General features: G+C 37.9%; 2 protein-coding genes across 6 annotated transcripts; both read left to right on the forward strand.

Annotated features, from left to right (window-relative positions):
• The first annotated feature begins 6,232 nt into the window (after positions 1–6,232).
• Positions 6,233–12,459, forward strand: LOC133726824 (uncharacterized). 4 transcript variants are annotated; one of them, XM_062154455.1, is made up of 11 exons: positions 6,233–6,443; positions 6,563–6,589; positions 7,125–7,532; positions 7,666–7,802; positions 8,316–8,429; positions 8,563–8,646; positions 9,193–9,369; positions 9,497–9,656; positions 10,104–10,258; positions 10,395–10,521; positions 10,664–12,459. In XM_062154455.1, exons 3-11 carry the CDS (start codon positions 7,215–7,217, stop codon positions 11,987–11,989), a joined length of 2,598 nt encoding a protein of 865 aa, XP_062010439.1. In that variant the 5' UTR covers positions 6,233–6,443; positions 6,563–6,589; positions 7,125–7,214; the 3' UTR covers positions 11,990–12,459. The 4 variants fall into 4 exon arrangements, with proteins under 4 accessions (XP_062010439.1, XP_062010438.1, XP_062010441.1 ...); XM_062154454.1 differs by having other exon boundaries at positions 6,233–6,589; XM_062154457.1 differs by having other exon boundaries at positions 6,233–6,589; positions 10,667–12,459.
• On the forward strand, positions 12,146–18,748 carry LOC133726825 (uncharacterized). Of its 2 annotated transcripts, none has more exons than XM_062154459.1 (18): positions 12,146–12,287; positions 12,654–12,783; positions 13,191–13,378; positions 13,471–13,604; positions 13,887–14,011; positions 14,116–14,229; positions 14,454–14,558; positions 14,701–14,772; positions 14,953–15,065; positions 15,301–15,411; positions 16,156–16,224; positions 16,552–16,642; positions 16,755–16,826; positions 16,933–17,033; positions 17,427–17,544; positions 17,635–17,694; positions 17,811–17,921; positions 18,150–18,748. In XM_062154459.1, exons 4-18 carry the CDS (start codon positions 13,505–13,507, stop codon positions 18,423–18,425), a joined length of 1,638 nt encoding a protein of 545 aa, XP_062010443.1. In that variant the 5' UTR covers positions 12,146–12,287; positions 12,654–12,783; positions 13,191–13,378; positions 13,471–13,504; the 3' UTR covers positions 18,426–18,748. The 2 variants fall into 2 exon arrangements, with proteins under 2 accessions (XP_062010443.1, XP_062010442.1); XM_062154458.1 differs by having other exon boundaries at positions 13,478–13,604.
• Positions 18,749–18,773: the final 25 nt, after the last annotated feature.

The following is an 18,773-nucleotide window of genomic DNA, read 5'->3' on the forward strand; positions in this document are numbered from 1 at the left end:
TCGGGTCAAGTTTAGAGGTGTGGAGCTGGGTTGTGGAGGGAGGCTCTTCTACTGGAGGCGGTGGTGCAGCCGGACCGGGCTTCCTTCTCCAAGATGTCGATGGAGTTACATGCATGGATGAATGGACGTCGGCGTCGGGTTTTGGCTTTTCGATCGGTGGTCAAGGTCTAGTCCCTCCCGGAGGCTATGATGGCTTTGATCTGATACGGTCTTGTGCTTCTCCGTACAAGGACGTTGGTGGCTATGGTGTTCTCGCTGGCGGTGGCCTTGCTGGCTACAGAGTCGATGGTGGGATGGAGGCCACCAGAAGGATTCTTGGTGGCTTTGGGCTTTTGCTAGGGTTTCTCGTAATTGGGCTAATTGGGTTAGCATGGGCTGGATTAACTTGGGCTCATAGTATATTTAGGTTTATTGTTTTTAGGATTAAATTATGTTTAGTCCTTGTACTATGACCCTTTTTTCGTTTCAGTCCCTGACATTCTCAATTAATCTGAAAAGTCCCTAACGTCAAAATTTCCATTTGATTGGTCCCTCCCGTGTCAAATCAGGAGTTGGCCTTAGGTGAAATGTCCAATATACCCCTCTGTTATTTATTTTTCCTTTTTAATTTCTTTTTCTCCTTTTTTTTTTCTTGTTCCTTTTTAATTTCTTTTTTCCTTTTTTTTTCTTTTCGTTTTGCCTACTTTCTCCTTCCTCAACCCACTAATTTCATTCCGATCAAACTCCACAACCCATCTGTTTCTCTCCCCAAATTGAAACCAAACCCAGCAAAGACCTAGCTTGGCGGTGCAGAGATGGACATCGAGCAAAAGCAAGAGGCTAGGAGCTGATCGATCACTTCTTCACTTTCTCTGAAGCCATCTCCCTCTGTTGGGATCCGCCCTCGCCTCCATCGTCGCCGACGCCATCTCCCAAACACAAGCAGATCCCAATCAGCTCGGAAATTCGCCGCTAAACCACTCCCCTCTTGTTTTCACAGCCTACTTCTCTCTCTCCCACTCAAATCTCACTTTCTCTCTCCACATCAAGCCTCAATTTGGAAACTTTTCATTGAAAACTACAATTTTTTCAGACCCTGAGGTTTTTGGGTCTTGCTCAAAATGGTGATTTGGATTTTGGGTCTGGTTGAAATGATGGTTTTTGATGGCCAAGTTGACCAAAACCAGAAGTGAAGAAGAAGAATAGTGATGGAAAAGAAAAATGGCCGCCGGCGTGGAGAACAATAATTGGGGTTTCGGGTCGTTCTAGATTGGTTCACCAACGTGGCGCTACCGATACAGCAGGATACGATGGTCATTAAAAAGGAAAAAGAAAAAATAAAAGAAAAAAGAAAATAGAAATTAAAAAGGAAAAAAGAAAAATAAAAAAAGGAAAAGGAAAAAAGAAATTAAAAAGGAAAAAGAAAAAAGAAAAAAAAAGGGCCGCCGGCGTGGAGAACAAGAATTGGGGTTTTGGGTCGATCTGGATTGGTTCGTCGACGTGGCACTACCGATGCAGCAGGATACGATGGTCATTAAAAAGGAAAAAGGAAAAAGAAAAAAGAAAAAAGAAAAAAGAAAAAAGAAAAAAAAAAAGAAATTAAAAAGGAAAAATTAAAAATTAAAAAGGATAAAGAAAAAATAAAAAAAGGAAAAAAAGAAATTAAAAAGGAAAAATAAAAAAAAAGGAAAAAAAGAAATTAAAACGGAAAAAAGAAAAAGAAATAACAAAGGGGTATATTAGACATTTCACCTAAGGCCAACTCTTAATTTGATGCGGGAGGGACCTATTGGAGGGAAATTGTGAGGTCATGGAGTTTTTAGATTAAATTAGAATGTCAGGGACTGAAACGATGAGAGGGACAAAGTACAGGGACTAAACATAATTTAATCATTGTTTTTATTTTAGCTTTGGGTTATTATCGTTTTTCACGAAATGATGATGGCCCTATTATCTTCTTTATTTGAGTGGGGAAGATCGACAAGTAACAAGTAGCCTCGTAGGTAGTTTATTGATTTTCGGGGTTACTTTTGACAGGACCCGACCCAGATTTCACCCTGAAATCCGAGTTGGCTCTGCGGGGCCCACCTTAGAAGAAATTCTTCCAAAAATTTGGCAGAACTTCCCCTAAAATGGACTACCCAAAACCTGTAGAAATGAAATTTACACTTCTAAGTCATTCATCCTTATTCTCCTGGAGCTACCCTGCTCCCCAAATCACAACATCGTCCAATTCACATAACACAAAATACAACTTGAATAACATTAATCCCACAGGTAATCAGAGCAATTCTAATAGAAAGGTAAATAAGGAAAACCTAATTCAAAGGCAAACGCGGAAGCCATACAGTTGACTATGCCTCAACTCCATGTACGCCCGACCTCAACTAATTTTGCCTGCAAACTGGGCATTTGAAACCGAAGGGCCCAGGGGAAAAGTATATGAAAACGTTAGCGTGAGTGGACAAAAATAAACAATTTAAAAAGAAAAAGATTTCATACTTTCCCACATTTATCTCTTTAAAAACCCGATGCATGCAACAATTTAAAGAAACACAACAATTTTAGTTCAGCTCAAGAAAACCGACTAGCCCCGCTAGCCACAACCAAGCAAAGAGGAAAGAACTCTAATACTCAAGAAAAATAAGACTTGCCCCGCTGGTTAAGGGAATCGGACTAGACCCCGCTAGCCCAGCAATAATATAATGAGTAGGGGAAGATGATAGCCATACGAATAAGCCACTCAGGCTCGGTGATAGCCTCCCAGGCTAAAGTACTCTCATATACTCCCGTTATATACCCACACGCCACTATGTGTAGCGATTAGGATACTGGGCTTTAGCATTACTGTCACAAAGACAGTAACCAGCGCCACAAAAGCGGAAGATCAATGCTAGCAATGATAATAGTCACCCACAGTATGGCAAAAGGAAAATCCGATAACCATAAATCCATAAATACATAAGGCTTCCCCAACTCTCGCAAATGAATTTCCAACGACGTGTCCCACATGCCAAGAGTATCACCATAATTCGAAACAAAACCAATTCCAAAATCATCATCGAGGCATTCCCAATGCCAAAACCGAAAGTCGATAAATAAATAAGAAATAATTCCATCGAAATCCCATTTTGAAAATCTTTCAGAAATCTCAAATCGACGAATGAAAAATAAATATGAAATTCCGGAAATCACCTCGGAAAAGTAATTCGTCGAAAATCACATGATCAAATTTCAAATAATAATCAATCTCTGAAAATCAATTCATATTTCAAAAATAAATCATAAATCCAAATCCGAGCATAATAAGTTCATATCCGAAACTCATGAAAAATCAATGTCAAATTATAATCCAAGACAAAATATCATGCTCAATAAATAAAACGATAATTAAATAAATCAATAATTTCAAAATAAATGCATGCATCATTATTTAAAACAAAAGTCCACTCACAGTACTATTGGGCGACCACGCAAACGAGTTCCTTCATTTAACCGTAGCTCGCGGCATTGCCCTGTACACAATTATTTTTCCATAAACGGCAATCCGATAAAATAAATACGATCCTAAACGAAACCCGAAAATCCATATCTCCATTACTTCTCAAATTCCACCCAAATCTCTCCCACAACATCAATTCCTCAATTAACATATTCTACAATGAAAACGAGGACGGTCGGATTTCCCACAATTCAATCTCAAAACCCCGAACTTCGGAAAATCACAAACAATTCCAAACTCCTCCAAAATTCACCAAACTTCACATACAAGCTCTACAACAATTCTACAATTTAATGGGCTAAAAACTTAAATTAAAACAATGCCCTACATGCCTCCACGCGTCACCAACAGTGGCAGCGCGTGGGCCCCACACGCCACCGGCAACCACCTCCGATGGCCACCAAAATTTGGCAGCACCATCTTCTCAACAAACCCAACCTCTTTCTCAACTACAACAAGTTCCAATTTTACCTGGAAGAGCTCCAATTTGGCCGTTGAACACAAGCCCAGAAAACCCAAGAACCCTAGAATCGGGTTCTCCTTGATTCTCCTTCTACACTGCAAATCGTGGCTCAAGGCTAGGGGCAAAACGATCCTTGGCAAAAACCGCGCATTCGACAGTGGTTTGGTGGCCGGAAATGGCCGGAATCGTCGGAAATCGACGAAACCTCCGTTTGGCTACAGTGAACTTCACGGCTAAATTCTGAGCTCCTCCGGTCGAGCCACCGCAAAACACCACCCCAGGCGTGACAAGGGAGAGAAGGCGAGCCTGCCGGTGCCCGGGTTTAGTCGTGGGTCGGCCGGAAACGGAAGAATTTGAAGGAGGACGTAATCGGACCGAAGAGGAAGGAGTTGGGGGAGAGGAGAGAGAAAAGCCGGGTAAGTTTCCAAAAATGGAAACTTACCACAGTAACTTGACCATTTATAGATAAATTACCATGAACAGTAGCCGTAAACAGTAACTTTAATATTTTGCCTATAACTTTCACATACGAGCTCCGATTTTTACGTACCACATATGCACGCGCTCGGTAACCTCGGTTTAACGTCCTCTACAACTTTCATGAAGGAAACTTTCTCAGATTTTGACCCGAACAAAAGTTAACATTTAGGGCCACTAGAAGTATTAAAACAAAGTAAAAGTGAAAGTAATTCCTGTTTACCATCCTAATGACTAGTAGACCGGTAAATTGAGATACGGGACGTAACAACTTTGTTTCTTGTTTTTGCGCTTAATCAAAAAAGGTGGGTGTGCTAGGGGTGTGTTATGTAGTATGCTCGTGTGAGGGGTGTGCTAGAGTTGTGTGCTCTATGTAATGACTTCTACTGACGGCTCTCTGGGCAAATCATTATTGTACTGCTTGCTAAAATGCTGAATAAGATTGACCTTTTCACCTAAAAAAAGGTATATTAACTTGTTCATCTCTTTAATATAAAATGTGTTTTATGTTTCTACTTATTTTGTTGGACATTTGATTTTGGATCAAATACTGCTTACTCCCTATACTTATAGAGTTTCATCGTTTCAGTCCCTGACCTTCGAATTTCACCTAAAAAGTCTCTGAACTCCCAATTTCCTCCCAATTGGTCCCTGCCGTCAAGCATCCGTCAAAAACTCCGTTATCTTCCTCTAAAAAGTCTATTATACCCTCATTTACTTAAAAAAAATATCCATATTTCTCTTCCTCTTTTTTTTTTTTTTTTCTTTTTCTTTACCTTTTCTTCTTCTTCTGGCTCTCTCGCCTCTTTCTGTTCATCTCCTCATCAAAATGGTTCCAATCCACAGACCTTCAAGAGGTGAAATGAAAAAAAGAAATAAAAGAGAGAGAAAAAATAAATTTTAAAAAACAAAGTAAGTGAGGGCATAATAGACATTTTCGGCAACTTTAACAGAAAATTTTGACGGCAGGGACCAATTGGGAGGAAATTGAGAGTTCAGGGACTTTTTAGGTGAAATTCGAAGGTCAGGGACTGAAACGATGAAACCCTATAAGTATAAGGAGTAAACAGTATTTAATCATTTGATTTTTCATAAGGGAGAATATCACAAATGGTCACTCAACTATAACTATGACACTATGTTATTCATTTTAGTCACTTCTTTAATTTTTTATTATTAAAAAAAAATTATTTGCCACAATATTAATGATGTTTTCGTCCAACCAATTATGAAAAATTGAGAAATATGTATTAGAATGATTGGGAGAAGTGATCAAAGTGAGATAAAATGCCCATTGGGTGACTAAAATGATTGACAGTGTAATAGTTGAGTGACCAATGTGATATATTTGAAACTTAAGTGACCAAAGTGTCGAATGAGTCATAGTTGAATGACAATTTGTGGAATTCTCCATTTTCATAAAAAGGCAAAACATGAAAAGAAAATGGATTTGGATTTATGAGAACTTGACGTCGATGAAGGAGGCCGACGGGGATGATTTTGATGGACATGCTTAGAGGAAGGCGTTGTCAATGAAAGCGGTCAAGAATTTACACTGATCAACACTAGAACTCCTTTTTTAGTGGAGCTTTAGTCTGCATAGTCACAATCCCGCTACTATTTGAATCCGGCCCAAATCCAACTAGTGACTCCGCTATTATTTCAAAGTCCAAATTCAATCGAGAAACCATGAAATATATGACCTAATTTAATTTCGTTGTATTCTTTTTCCTTTTTTGTTTGTGGAGATTAATTTCTCACATATACATCAAATCCAAAAAGAAACCTTTTCAGCATAAAAAAAAAAGAAAAAAGAAAAAAGAAAAAAAATAAGAAGAAGCGTGCATCAAATCCAACCATTCCCGTCACAGAGAAAGAAGCAAAAGAAATCCATTCCTGCTGCGAATCAGGATCAGGAAACCGACGTAGACTATAACAAAGAGCCATGGCTCGAGCCAAGCCGCGCCTGAACGCGCGAATGTGAAGACCACACTCGAGATATCTCTACACCCTCTTTCTATGGTTTGTGTGTCTCTCTCTCTCTCCCTTGCCTTCCAACTTCAATTCAATTCAATTCAATCCATAACCCTCTCCTTTCTCTCTTTCAATCCCTAAACCTCATCGTCTTCTACTGAGGCCAGACGCTCCCCCCTCCCCCCCTATTTCAGGTATTTTTCTGTGCCTTCATTGCTTAGGGTTTCGCTATCCTTTCTTGTCAAAGGCTTAATTTCTGTGGGCTCTGGGTGCCCGACTCTCAATTTGTATGGGATTTTTAATTTCGTATTTCAATGTCTGCAATTGCTTTGGTTTCAGCCGTTAATTGCGTCTTTATTTGTTTCAATTAGGCGGCATACATTTGTTGGTTGGCTAACACTTTTATTTTGGTAAATTATTTTCCATTAACACTTTAACTGTTCTCTTACTCCCTTAAACAACAATTTACATGACATGTATCCAGTTCCCACTCACACACTAATTCCAGTTAGCTCCATTGATTTGTCCACCATATAGTTGCGATTTCGGTTTGAGTCTGTCAGTTTGGATTATAATGCACTTCTGAATTCGAACCCCTCTCTGTAATTATAATGCACCTCATAAGATGACTCTTCTTACCCTGCTCTTAGAACAGAGAGACAGGCTATTCTTGTGAGTTACGAGTCAGATTAAGTAATCTCTATACTGTCTTTGGATGTTTGCTCTTAGGTTGCATTGAAAGGGACGCCATTTGTTGAAGGCTATACTATATGATTATATAATCTTTTTAAGGAGCTTGTTTTTGACATCTGGTACAAAATGGCGGCTGATCAACGCAGAAAAAGATTAAATGGTGCTACCCTTGTCGGTTGCAATTCTAGGGAGCAACATAGAGCAAAAAAGAAAAATATGGGAGTAAATGAAGATGATTCAAACATTAATCCTCACATTTCTCTTGAGTGGGATGGAAGTCAGAAAATGGTGGTTGCCAAAAGGGATCAAATTGGCATAAGTTGGAATCATCTGAAGCCGTATATTGATTCTACTATCACTAGCCACAATATTCCGGCAGATGTTTTTGTTGTTCCTCATGGCATTTATGAATTGAAAAATTTGGAAGATGTGCTTTCGTATGAGGTAGCTTTTACTTCACGGTTATCCACAATTGTTGAATCTGAATTCTGTTTCATAGATGATAATTGTTTTTCTTCTAAAAAAATAAAATAAAGGAAAAGGGTGATAATTGTTTTTTGTTTGAAAAATGTTGCAGGTTTGGCAGACACATCTTTCAGAGAACGAGAGAAGTCATCTTATGCAGTTTCTTCCTAGGGGATCAGAGGCACAGCAAGTTGTGAAAGCATTGCTTGCTGGGGATTACTTCCACTTTGGAAACCCTTTCCTTAAATGGCAAGTGTTGTTAGTTCTTACTTGTATTGTGCGGATAAGTTGACTACTTTCAGGATCCATATACATTTTCGAACTCATATATGCTGGGAAACAGCAAGTTGTGCAAGCGTTTTTCTTCATATGAACTACCCCATTTTACTCCATTAGTTTAGGTTCTTATTTTTTTAAAGAGTAAGGAAATGCTCAGATGCTGAATATATAATATTCGTTGGTACGTTTAATCAGTTTCTAAGTGCTTTGGTTTTGTTTGAGAAAATAATCGATAGTGTTTGAGAATCTTCCGATATTACATAATAATTGTTCTCTATCAATCAAAATGTCTTGTTCTCTGTGACCAATTTTGTAAACGTTGTGGTCTTTCCTGTAATTTCTTCAAATTGTTAACCATATCATGAAACCAAGGAAAGAACTTATATGTGGTTTGTGAGTTATTGAAAAGTAGAGCTCCTTTCATGATTAATATTGTAATTCGATTGTTCGATGATGACCTTTATCTGGAATGTATTCTTTCAGGGGTACTTCACTTTGTTCAGGTAATTTCCACCCTGATGTCATTCTTCATCGGGAACAGTGTCTAATGACTGATAAGAAAGTGTACTATAAGGAGTTGCAGAAGTATCATAATGAGTACGTGAAGCTTTGCTAATTTCTTATAATATGTGTAATAGTATTGCTTAAAGGTGATTTTGCTTTGTACCAAAAAAAGACGGTTCTTCTTCTCTAATATATACAGTCACACTGTTTTGTGCTTTTTGTGCAGTTTGATTGCGTATTTACTGAAGTTGAAGGAGATATATGCAAGATGTGAAGATCCTGAAAAGGAATTTTTGCAGAAAATATGGAGGTCGGTGGGATTGTAGTTTCTGTTACACATTATCCGCACATATAAATTAAATTTTGTACGGTGTAATTGCTAAATTTAGTAGATTTTTCTTGATGTTGATGGATGATAATCTGAAAATATAAATTTGTGGTATCTTGCAGAAAAGGTAAGAAAATTAAAAATAGAGAAAAACAAATTACTTGAGTTTTGAAACCTGCACAGGTTATTGAGATCTATGATCTTTTTTTTTTTTTTTTTTTTAATGTAAATATATGGGGTTAGTTATTAGTATTACGTTGTTGTTTTAGTTATTAGCAATACTCTTATTTTTAAATTTATGTGTAATAATTTATCATTCCTGATTGATAACCTCGACTCACCTTTTTGGTTGTTCAGTATTTATTGTTTTATTGTAACTAGAAACTTGTGTGCTTTTGGATTTATTAGATGCTAATGCTAGTAATTATGAGTGTTCTTTACGTCTCTTTCAAACTTTTTGGTTCTTGGTTCATGATCTCACTTTATCAATTGATTATCTAATTTCATTCTGGTGTATTTTTCATGTAGGTCAAGAAAAGATATGGAGAAACACAGTTCTTCACATGCAAATGAATCCAGATTCCGTGATCTTGATGAAAATGCCACACCTACATCTGAATCTGGTTCTTGGGTTGCAGATGACAAAGCATGCAGTAGTGATAACCAAATTTCATCTGTGATCAAGGGCGGGGAACTTCAGAACAGGTAATTTAGCTTTCTTATGTGCTTCACATCCTTTTCAGTTTTCTTAAATTATATGTCTACTGGGCTACTTTCTTTAATATTTGTAGTTGCTATATCTTTGTTACCCATTGATCATTTTTGGTGTCAGGTTCTGTGAGAAAGGCTTCCTAAAGGACAAAAATAGACAAAAATTGCTTACAGAAGATGATGCACTTAATGTAGGAGCAACCCCCAAGAAAGGAGACAAGCTACACAAGCGTAATAATATCTACAATAACGATGGTGCTAAATACATGTCATATGTTAAGGTTGGTGTTCCTTCATTATTTCTGTAATTAACTATACCATTCCGGGGTAACCAAGAAGTCTCCTCTCCGGCTAGAGTTGTCCGTCCTCCTTTTGGGATTCTTCATTCACTAGTTTGGAGGTGTAAATAATGGTCTTGTGGATTTATTAAAGTGGTCCTGTACTAAATCCAGATATCCATTCTTTGTTTGGGTTGAATTTTTTTTCGGATAACTGCTAGCGACTTGGCAGTTATTATTATTAAACTAAAATCATGCACTCCATTTGTATTCTTAAATATATATGGGCCAACTGAAGAACCCCTGGAGATCATGCTCTGGGGTTGGATGCTACTCTCTTTCACACATACATCTGTTTTGTTAACTTTTCTTAATCAGCAGTATTTTTCTAGTGTAAAACACTCTGGTTTTTATAGTCTCTTGCTGATTGTGCACTTCTAATTACTTCAGATTAGCAAGAAGCAGTGTGAAATTGTTAAGAGCATGAAGCAGTCTGGCAGAAGCATTCAGTTCAGGTCTCTTAACAGGGTTTTAGGTAATGACTGTAATATACAACCTTATCAAGTCTTCGTGGAAGAAGAGCAGAAGAAGTTGCACGAGCACTGGTTAGTGTGGATATATATATATATATATATATATATATATATATATATATATATATATATATATATATTATAGTTATGTTTTGAGTTTTTGGACAAAAATTTTATTGTCTATCTTCTAAAAGTCTTGTTTATGTAGGTTGCAATTGGCAAGAAAAGATCTCCCAGTAGCTTATGCAATTTGGATGGAAATGCGTTTGCAGAGACGGAGAATGACAGTGTCTTTGGAGACAGACATGAAGGAAAGGCTAGAGTCTGTGATGGAGGTTTGTGATTATTGCCTCTGTCCTCTTCCATTCTCAGTTATTGTGTGTTACCAGCTTGAGGGACATCCAGCTGATTCTTATTAAACCTGTTTTGCTGTTGTTGTGTGATATTCAATTTGTTGTTTTGTGATTGGGTGTTCAGCAGGATGAAGGCAATGAGAACCATAGTGTGTTTCAGGATGAGCTTGGGGTGGAGAATCATGAATCTACTATGCATGATGATGAAAAGTCTGTACCTGACTTGCCACAGGGGGAGGATTTCCACATGGAAGAAGATGAGAAGTCTCAGCTGTTTACTGATGGGCATGTGTGCAACATCACAGATATAGAATCAGAAAAACATTTGTGTAGAGAATCAGATAATGATTCAGAGAAAGACATCATTACAGAATCTGATCATTCTCCTCCAAATTTATCTGAGTACTCAGGGAATCTGAGCATTGCACATGCCGCTGTAAGTCAGGAAGCACATTTGTGTTCAAGTGGAGATGCATGGAAGGCAGTCAGCATGCCACATTCTTACTATGATTCTACTGCAAACCATGAATATGCATCTGTCAGTGAATTGTCAGTTACGCTTCCACAAGTTAATGAAGAGCATCAGACACACATACTAGATCTGGAATCTGATTTTCCAGTGGGAAACATTGGGAAAGATTTATTGCACAGACAATCAGATAGTGGCTCCTTCAGTTCTTATCCAAACCAAGATCGAAATGAATTGCTTCAATCTCTCTTCAAGGGACAGGGCATGTTATCCTACCCTTTGCAGAAACAGGCTGGGTTGGATTTCCGGCCACCAAACAATGTGTTTATGGGTAATGGTCAGTTTCCCGTGCATTTTGAGGAGCAGCAACACCAGTCACTGCCTCTGGAGCTGGGGCAGAAGAGAGAGAATGGTGTTTACATACCTCAAAACTTAACTGAGAGCATTTACTCTGATGGAGTTAGATACTTAATTCCGAGGCAGGAGCATCTTACTCCAGTCAATTTGCAGGATTGGAATGCCAGTAGTGTTCGGATGCCAGGACCTCTCCAATCTCACTTAAGTGGTGGAGATATGTTGAGTCAGAATTGGTTTTCTGGTGAGCATCCAGTTCATGGGGGATGGTCTGGGTCAGATGCTGCTAGCGTCACAAGTCACAGCATTGGGAGTGGAAGTACTGCAGATGAGAGCTTATTTAGTGTTCTATCTCATTGTAACCAATTACGTTCGGGTAACCCTTATCATTCAGTTGGCTCCACTGATCAGTTCATTTCACCTAGGAACTACGGAATGGTGAGTGGGGTTACTCCGAGGATTGGCAATGTTCTACCACAAGCAGCTCATGCACTTGATTATTTGGGTGGCCGCGAAGCAGCTACTTCCGTGATGCATGATGATTTGCAATGGATGAACTTACCTCATCAGAACTCTGGTTTACGTGATCCAGTGGGTAAACCATTCTTGAGGTCATGGAACCAATGACATCTATTTTTTGCCGTATTGGGACAGTGTATGTGCTTGGTTCAGAGGCAGGACAGGACAAGAAATGCGTATACAAGATGCATGTAAAAGGAAATTTTGACTTGCTATACGTGTTGCAGAGGAGGAGGGGAATGGTGAGGAAGCATGTGAGGTTACTGGAGATTCACAGAAGATGAAAAAGCAAAGCTGGAGATAGGTTTTGTACATACCTATACAAGGGCCATAGCGACCATGTATATATGTTAGATGGGCAGGCAGATAGCAGCAGGGGAGTTGTGGGATTTTTGGACAAATCCAGGTACTCTAATTTATTAGCTGAGTTACAATTTAGAATTTAGTTTTCATGGGGATTTTTTATTTCTTTTCTCTGTTCTCGAGAATCTTTCAATAATTTTGGAGGCTTGAAGTTTTTGTCGAGGCAAATGCTGGTTACATAATTAAGCTCTATTGAGTTGGGTATCATTTCTTTGTTTGTTGGTATTACCAAACTCTCTCTCTTCTCTCTTATGGAATGTTGAGTGCAAGTGTTTTTAAAGCTAGTGTTTGCAGCGTCTGAGCAGAATGCATTTTCAAGATATTATACCAAACACTAAATTCCATTGTATCATGCTTCACTGCAAGCTGGAAAATATTGTTAATTTTGTTCCACCTCTCTGTCGCACAGTGTAGTGGGCGGGCTTCTGATCAATGTTTGGGTGGGGCCTGTTTTCCCCTGATTATCCATACTTGAGAGCATCATAGATCTTTGTCCGATCACACTGATTACAGCAACGTTTGGTGGGAACTCATGTTTGGTAATCTTTGGTTTTACAGCTTGAAAATCAAGATGATGTTATAGTTGAAAACTCGAAACGCCTCTCCATTGTCAATCTCCTGTCCAAGTCCAACAAATGTGCTTCATGATATATCAGAGATATCGCAGTTTGATATATCCTTGAATTTGAGTGTCAATATATTGAACCTTTGCAGTAGGAACAAGTCATGAATCAGCATTATGATAAAAATGGATCATCGTAAAATTCAGATAAAAATGGATTGTTGTAAAATTCTATCATGTATATATGCCGATTCTTGGCATGTGTAATGGAGCATCGCATGGAGGGGATCATGAAAATGCAAAAGTCACGCCATAGCTTAGCGCAATTAACTAAGGCTAGCTAATGATACACGAGTCGAGTCGTCACTAACTAATGAAATGCAGAATCATGAACGCTACAAAGGCGTCCAGTCAGAAACAAGCAAGCAAGAGCAACAAGTACGTCCCCAGTTATATATTACATATGAAGAAGAGAAATGAGAGAGACGAAAGAAATGCGGAGTAGAGAGTGAGCGGAGCGGCATTGTAGGCAACTGTTACAGAGTCAGACGGAGCGAGAGAAGAGGATCGAGGTGGCAGTTGCAACTTTCTCTTGCCTTAAAATTAGTGTGTCTTGATTGTGCTTGTCTGGTTTAAATAGCAGTGTGTGACCACCTTTTTCAAGTTGGCAGACAATTCGAGGAAAAAAGCAATTCAAGATGGGCAAGAGCAAGAAGAAAGAGATTATACGATTAGAGCGTGAATCCGTCATTGGAGTTACCAAGGCCAGACTCATCAGCACCTTGGCCGCTGAAATCGGTTTGTTCCTCCTATTCCATCACCTCCCAACTTTCTGCTACATTCTTTTTCTTTACAAAAAACCCAACACACAACAAACTCCAGTTAAGAAATAAATTAGGATCAACTTAATGCCAGTTCCAGTTAACTTAAATTATCTGGGATATATCTACAACAGAAAATGAAGCTGATCTATCAATCATTTAATATATTAATTAATTGTCGCCCACATGCAGTACACGTCTTGGTTTTATTGCAACCATTTAATATTTGGCATGCTACTAACTGTTCAAAATTTTGCAGAAAACGATACTCAGGATCGGACTGAAGAACAGAGAATTCCTGATCGGGATGAGTTTTTGAAGCTATGCAAGAGGGTTGAGTACACAATTCGGGCTTGGTATCTTCTACAATTTGAGGATTTGATGGTATGCCCATGCTTTTCAGGATCTTGTTTGTATTATTTTCTCATTACCTCTGACTTTCACTGATTGATGAGCAACAATGTTTTTTTTCGACACATCACATGCAGCAACTCTACTCCCTCTTTGATCCTGTACATGGAGCCCAGAAGTTAGAGCAACAGAAACTTAGTGATAAAGAAATTGATGAGCTTGAACAAAATTTCCTCAAGGACTTATTTCTGGTTCTATGGCTGCTTCACTTTAACTTGTTTTCCTCATATCACACATACCAACTACACAATACTTGCTGTCACAAACCTAAATGATTATATTTCTTGCACAAGAAATTCTGTTTGAATGTACAATAACTGAAAAGTCTCTGCACTGTTAACAAGGGATTTGCTTAAATCCTTTTACCACAGCCTATATAAAGAAAATTTTAAAATTCTAGTTATGGTACGTACAGGTGATGGAAAAGAGTAATTTTAAGATTGCAAGTAATGAAGAAATTGACATTGCGACTTCAGGGGAGTATCTTCTACATCTTCCCATTGTGGTTGATGAGTCTAAGGTTTGTACTTGGTAGCTAAATTGTAAACCTATTTTCAATTTATTTGTGCAATATTATGTATATCTAGATTTGTTCATGTTCCTTTGCCTTTCTACGTGCTTGTCACATTTGCTGATACTGGTATATATTCTGCTGAATGTAGCTTGACAACAAACTTTTGAAGAAATATTTTGAAAATAATCCTGCCGAAGACATTCCAGATTTTTCTGATAAGGTATTTTAAACATGGAAAAAGAGACTGCAAACATTTAGAAGTTGGAAGCCTTCTAAAATCTCAAGTTGCCGACTATATGCTCATATTTAGCTCATCAGTCTTATCCTTGCTTCATTTTGGAAATACTCTCTCTCTCTCTCTCTCTCTCTCTCTCTCATCAGTATTGTCTTCTCACTTCAGTATGTCATCTTCCGACGAGGCATTGGACTAGATAAGAAAACCGATTTCTTTATTATGGAGAAGGTGGACCTGATCATTTCACGTTTTTGGAAATATCTTTTACGAATAACTACGTAAGTACTTGTTCAAAAGTTGTCTGTTATTACTTTACTAGAATTCACATAGTTTTAGCAATTTGATCATTTTTTTTTTTTTTTAAATTTTGAATGTTAGTGAACTACTAAGTCATCTAAACTCAATTCTAAATTTGAAACATCCCCCTCTGCATTTTTAGTGACTGTTAATACAAGCCTTGTTGTGGAAATAGCTGTGTAAAGTTGCATCTTGGCTCATGTTATTTTCTCGCAGGTTAGACAAATTTTTCAAGAAACCAGCCCCTAAGAAGAGGGATTCAGAATCTGATACAGATGAGGATGACTTCTTTGTTGAACGAATCCGTCTTGAAAACATGGAACTAAGGTGTTTTACGTGGCTTTTGTTGTAGTTTACTGCTTAGCTGCATGCTTGCCATTATATGCAGTTGGATCGATCTTACCTCACTCTTGATTACTTGGTTTTGGATGGATGCTGAAATTCTCTATCGTTATAATAGTTGAGTTTTATGTCAATATAGGATGCCTAGAATAGTTTCCAATCCTAAATATTTCTTTTTTCGAATTTCTCTTCTAACTTTGGATTTTCAAACTATACTCTGGAGAATGATTCTGGATTCGTGAGTGTCTTGCTTTAAGTTGAATGGAAAGGTTTAATAGAAAGAAGGTCAAATGTACTGAAACTCCTCCCACCCCTCACACGTACAGAGATTCTATTTTGGAAAAAAAAGTTTAACAGTCCAGAGGACGCTTTCCTTCCATTGTTTAAGCATTATGGACTCATGATATGGAGGTAAATATTAAACATGCATGTTGTACTGTTTAATGATGGAAGGCTGCAAGAGTTTTCAATCACAAAGTCAGTCCAATTTTTTTTTTTTTTTTAAAGGTTCGTTAATTGATTAGTCTTCTTTTGGTCGACTATTGTGCCTTCCCTCTGTTAGCACAACACATCAGCAATTACACCATTTTCAGAATACTGATTCCATATGCATTGAACATGGATGGCCTTAATAATTGGAACCATGACTTTTGATTTGAGTTGAATTTCGGTGTCATTCTTATGGTGATTATTGCCATTAAATGACAATTTATATGTCGTGCCTTTCAGCATTCAAAATTTAATTCTACCGAACACAATCCAGGAGCCAACTTTTGATAGGATTATCGTTGTTTACAGGTACTAATAAAAATCTAATATTGTTTTGCATAATGTTAGCCTGAACACCATTTGCTTGTTGCATTGATATAATTGTATTTTCTTCCTTTCCGAAACCTTTTGCTCATGAGTATAATGAATTTTCATCCAAGAGGAATACAATTAATGCACAGAGAATGTCTTACATTGGAGAAAGCTCAATTCATGCATGGTACTCATAAGTTATAAGTAGTGGACTCTATTTGCATGCATGGGCAAAATGGATTGATTGCCCTATTTGATATTGGTGCTCTAGGAAATCATTTGTTGAAAAATAATTTATTGATAAGTAGAATATTGACTCTTTAGGCAAGCAACTACTGACGAGGATAGTCCAGAACGGGCTATACATATTAAACATTTCAAAAATATTCCAATGGCTGATTTGGAGATAGTTCTTGTGAGTCTCTGATTCTCTTCTGGCCTGTATAGCCTTTTTATAATATTTTGTTTATAATTTTCGCTTGAAGCATGTATGTACAATTGATGACCTGAATCTTTTTCCTATACAGCCTGAAAAGAAGAGCCCAGGTTTAACACCAATGGACTGGCTCTCGTTCATTGGCTCTGCTGTAGTTGGTCTGGTCAGTTTATTGAAAGCAATGATTTTTGTCTCGGTGCACTCTACTTGGTTTAGTCTTGTATATTGTGGAATGCGCAGCTTAATTTGTACTAATCCCCTCTCTACAGATTGCTGTTTTTACTTCAATTGAAACGACTAAAGTCGATCTTTGGGTTATATTTGCAATTCTTTCCACATTGATTGGTTACTGTGCTAAGACATATTTCAGGTTACTCTTCTTCTTATAGTTCATGTTTCTTCACATTAATTGCTAGTTCTGGGGGATATTGTTTCCGTTAATTAGAGACAAGAGGAGCCTCACGTTAACTTACTTATTCTAATCAATGTTTCGGGAGTTGTTACTTATGTATACTGTTGCCATCAATCAAATCACATGCTCATGATTAAATGTTGTCTATGTCTTCATTGATGCTAGATAAACACCAGATTAGGCACACATATCTGATGTAAAACTTCACATCCCTGGATGAGACAATAATAACTGGCACTAGCGTTTACATAAACAATTTGAGTGTACCGGCTCCATTCAATTCACTTCATAGTTACCATACTTACTTATTTCATTTTAATTACTAACACTTGTGAAATAATTTGTCTGTAGTTTTCAGCAGAACTTAGCCGATTATCAGAACTTGATAACACAGTCCATGTACGAAAAACAACTAGATAGCGGAAGGGGAACTCTTCTTCACTTGTGTGATGATGTGATTCAACAGGAAGTATGCTGCGAGCTTGACAGTGTGAAATTTTATGAATTTGATAGGTTTATGGTTATGTACTCATTTTCACTGCATTTCTTGAATGTGCAGGTCAAGGAAGTAATAATTTCTTTCCTTGTGTTAAATGAAAGAGGGAATTCTACTTTACCAGTATGCATCTGTTATATCTAGCTCTTTTCTATTTCGTTTATCAGTTTCCTAACAATCAGATATTGCAAGAACTTTATGTGCATTATATATTTGGGCCATCTATTATTTTACTATAGGATCTGGACAAGACGTGTGAGTGGATGATGAAAAATTGGTTTAACGACGAGATCAATTTTGATGTGGACGACGCAGTTAAGAAGCTAGAGAAATTGGGAATTGTTACTAAGGTAAGGCTCCCCTACATGTTCTGTAGTTAATGTGAACGTACAATCGAGTTCCATTGATTTGAACAACATAACAGTGGATGATAATTCTGCTTAATTACATTGACTAGCTTTGCTTCTTTGTTCTTTCTGACTAAACAGTGATCTGCAGAAATAAGGAATACTGCTCGTAGGATGGTTCAGAATAATAAACTGTCTGTAAACGTGACTATGATTTATGAATGGTTATAGGATAGCGAGGGACGGTATAGCTCTGTTGGGCTGAAACGTGCTAACGAGATCATTGGAACCACCACTGAGGAGGTTGTCCTTAAGGCAAAAGAAGATGCTGCTGCTGCTGCTGCTAATGCTAATACTCCTGCTTCTCCTGCAGCAACGACTCCTGCAGTCGGCGTTGACGGCGGCAGCAGCTGGAGCGGCAGCGACAACGCTGACGATGATAACTATGCTGCCGACACTGATGAGGATAAATATGCTGCCGACACCGATGTACTCCTAAATAAGTGATCATGCACCCTCTCTAAACTTCGTACTCCTAAATATTGGCCACTCGAGATGCTGTTTACAGTCAGCCTTAGAGGCTACATCATGTTTGGTAATCTTTGGAAATTTGGCTTTACAGCTTGAAAATTAAGATTATGTTGTAGTTGAAAACTCGAAACAAGATCTGAAATATCTGCAGATATTTCATTTTTCTCTCTCTCCAGTGTCAATCTCCTTCCAACAAATGTGCTTGATGATATATCAGATAGTCAGAGACACAGCTGTACGTACGTTGATATATGCTTGAATTTGAGTGTTACTATATCGGTTATGGCTGTTATATTGAACTTTTGCAGTTGGAACAAGACATGA

The sequence above is a fragment of the Rosa rugosa genome, chromosome 1 (assembly GCF_958449725.1).
Source record: "Rosa rugosa chromosome 1, drRosRugo1.1, whole genome shotgun sequence".
In the NCBI taxonomy this organism is placed as follows: Eukaryota; Viridiplantae; Streptophyta; class Magnoliopsida; order Rosales; family Rosaceae; genus Rosa; species Rosa rugosa.

Bases quoted from the DNA above. Each gene is read 5' to 3' on its own strand.
- LOC133726824 (XM_062154454.1), top strand. From the start codon at position 7,215: ATGGCGGCTGATCAACGCAGAAAAAGATTAAATGGTGCTACCCTTGTC. The intron at 7,803-8,315 runs GCAAGTGTTGTT...GTATTCTTTCAG, and splicing joins GGAAACCCTTTCCTTAAATG to GGGTACTTCACTTTGTTCAG. The intron at 10,522-10,663 runs GTTTGTGATTAT...TTGGGTGTTCAG, and splicing joins GGCTAGAGTCTGTGATGGAG to CAGGATGAAGGCAATGAGAA.
- LOC133726825 (XM_062154459.1), top strand. From the start codon at position 13,505: ATGGGCAAGAGCAAGAAGAAAGAGATTATACGATTAGAGCGTGAATCC. The intron at 14,773-14,952 runs GTATTTTAAACA...TTCTCACTTCAG, and splicing joins TTCCAGATTTTTCTGATAAG to TATGTCATCTTCCGACGAGG. The intron at 17,545-17,634 runs GTATGCTGCGAG...TTGAATGTGCAG, and splicing joins ATGATGTGATTCAACAGGAA to GTCAAGGAAGTAATAATTTC.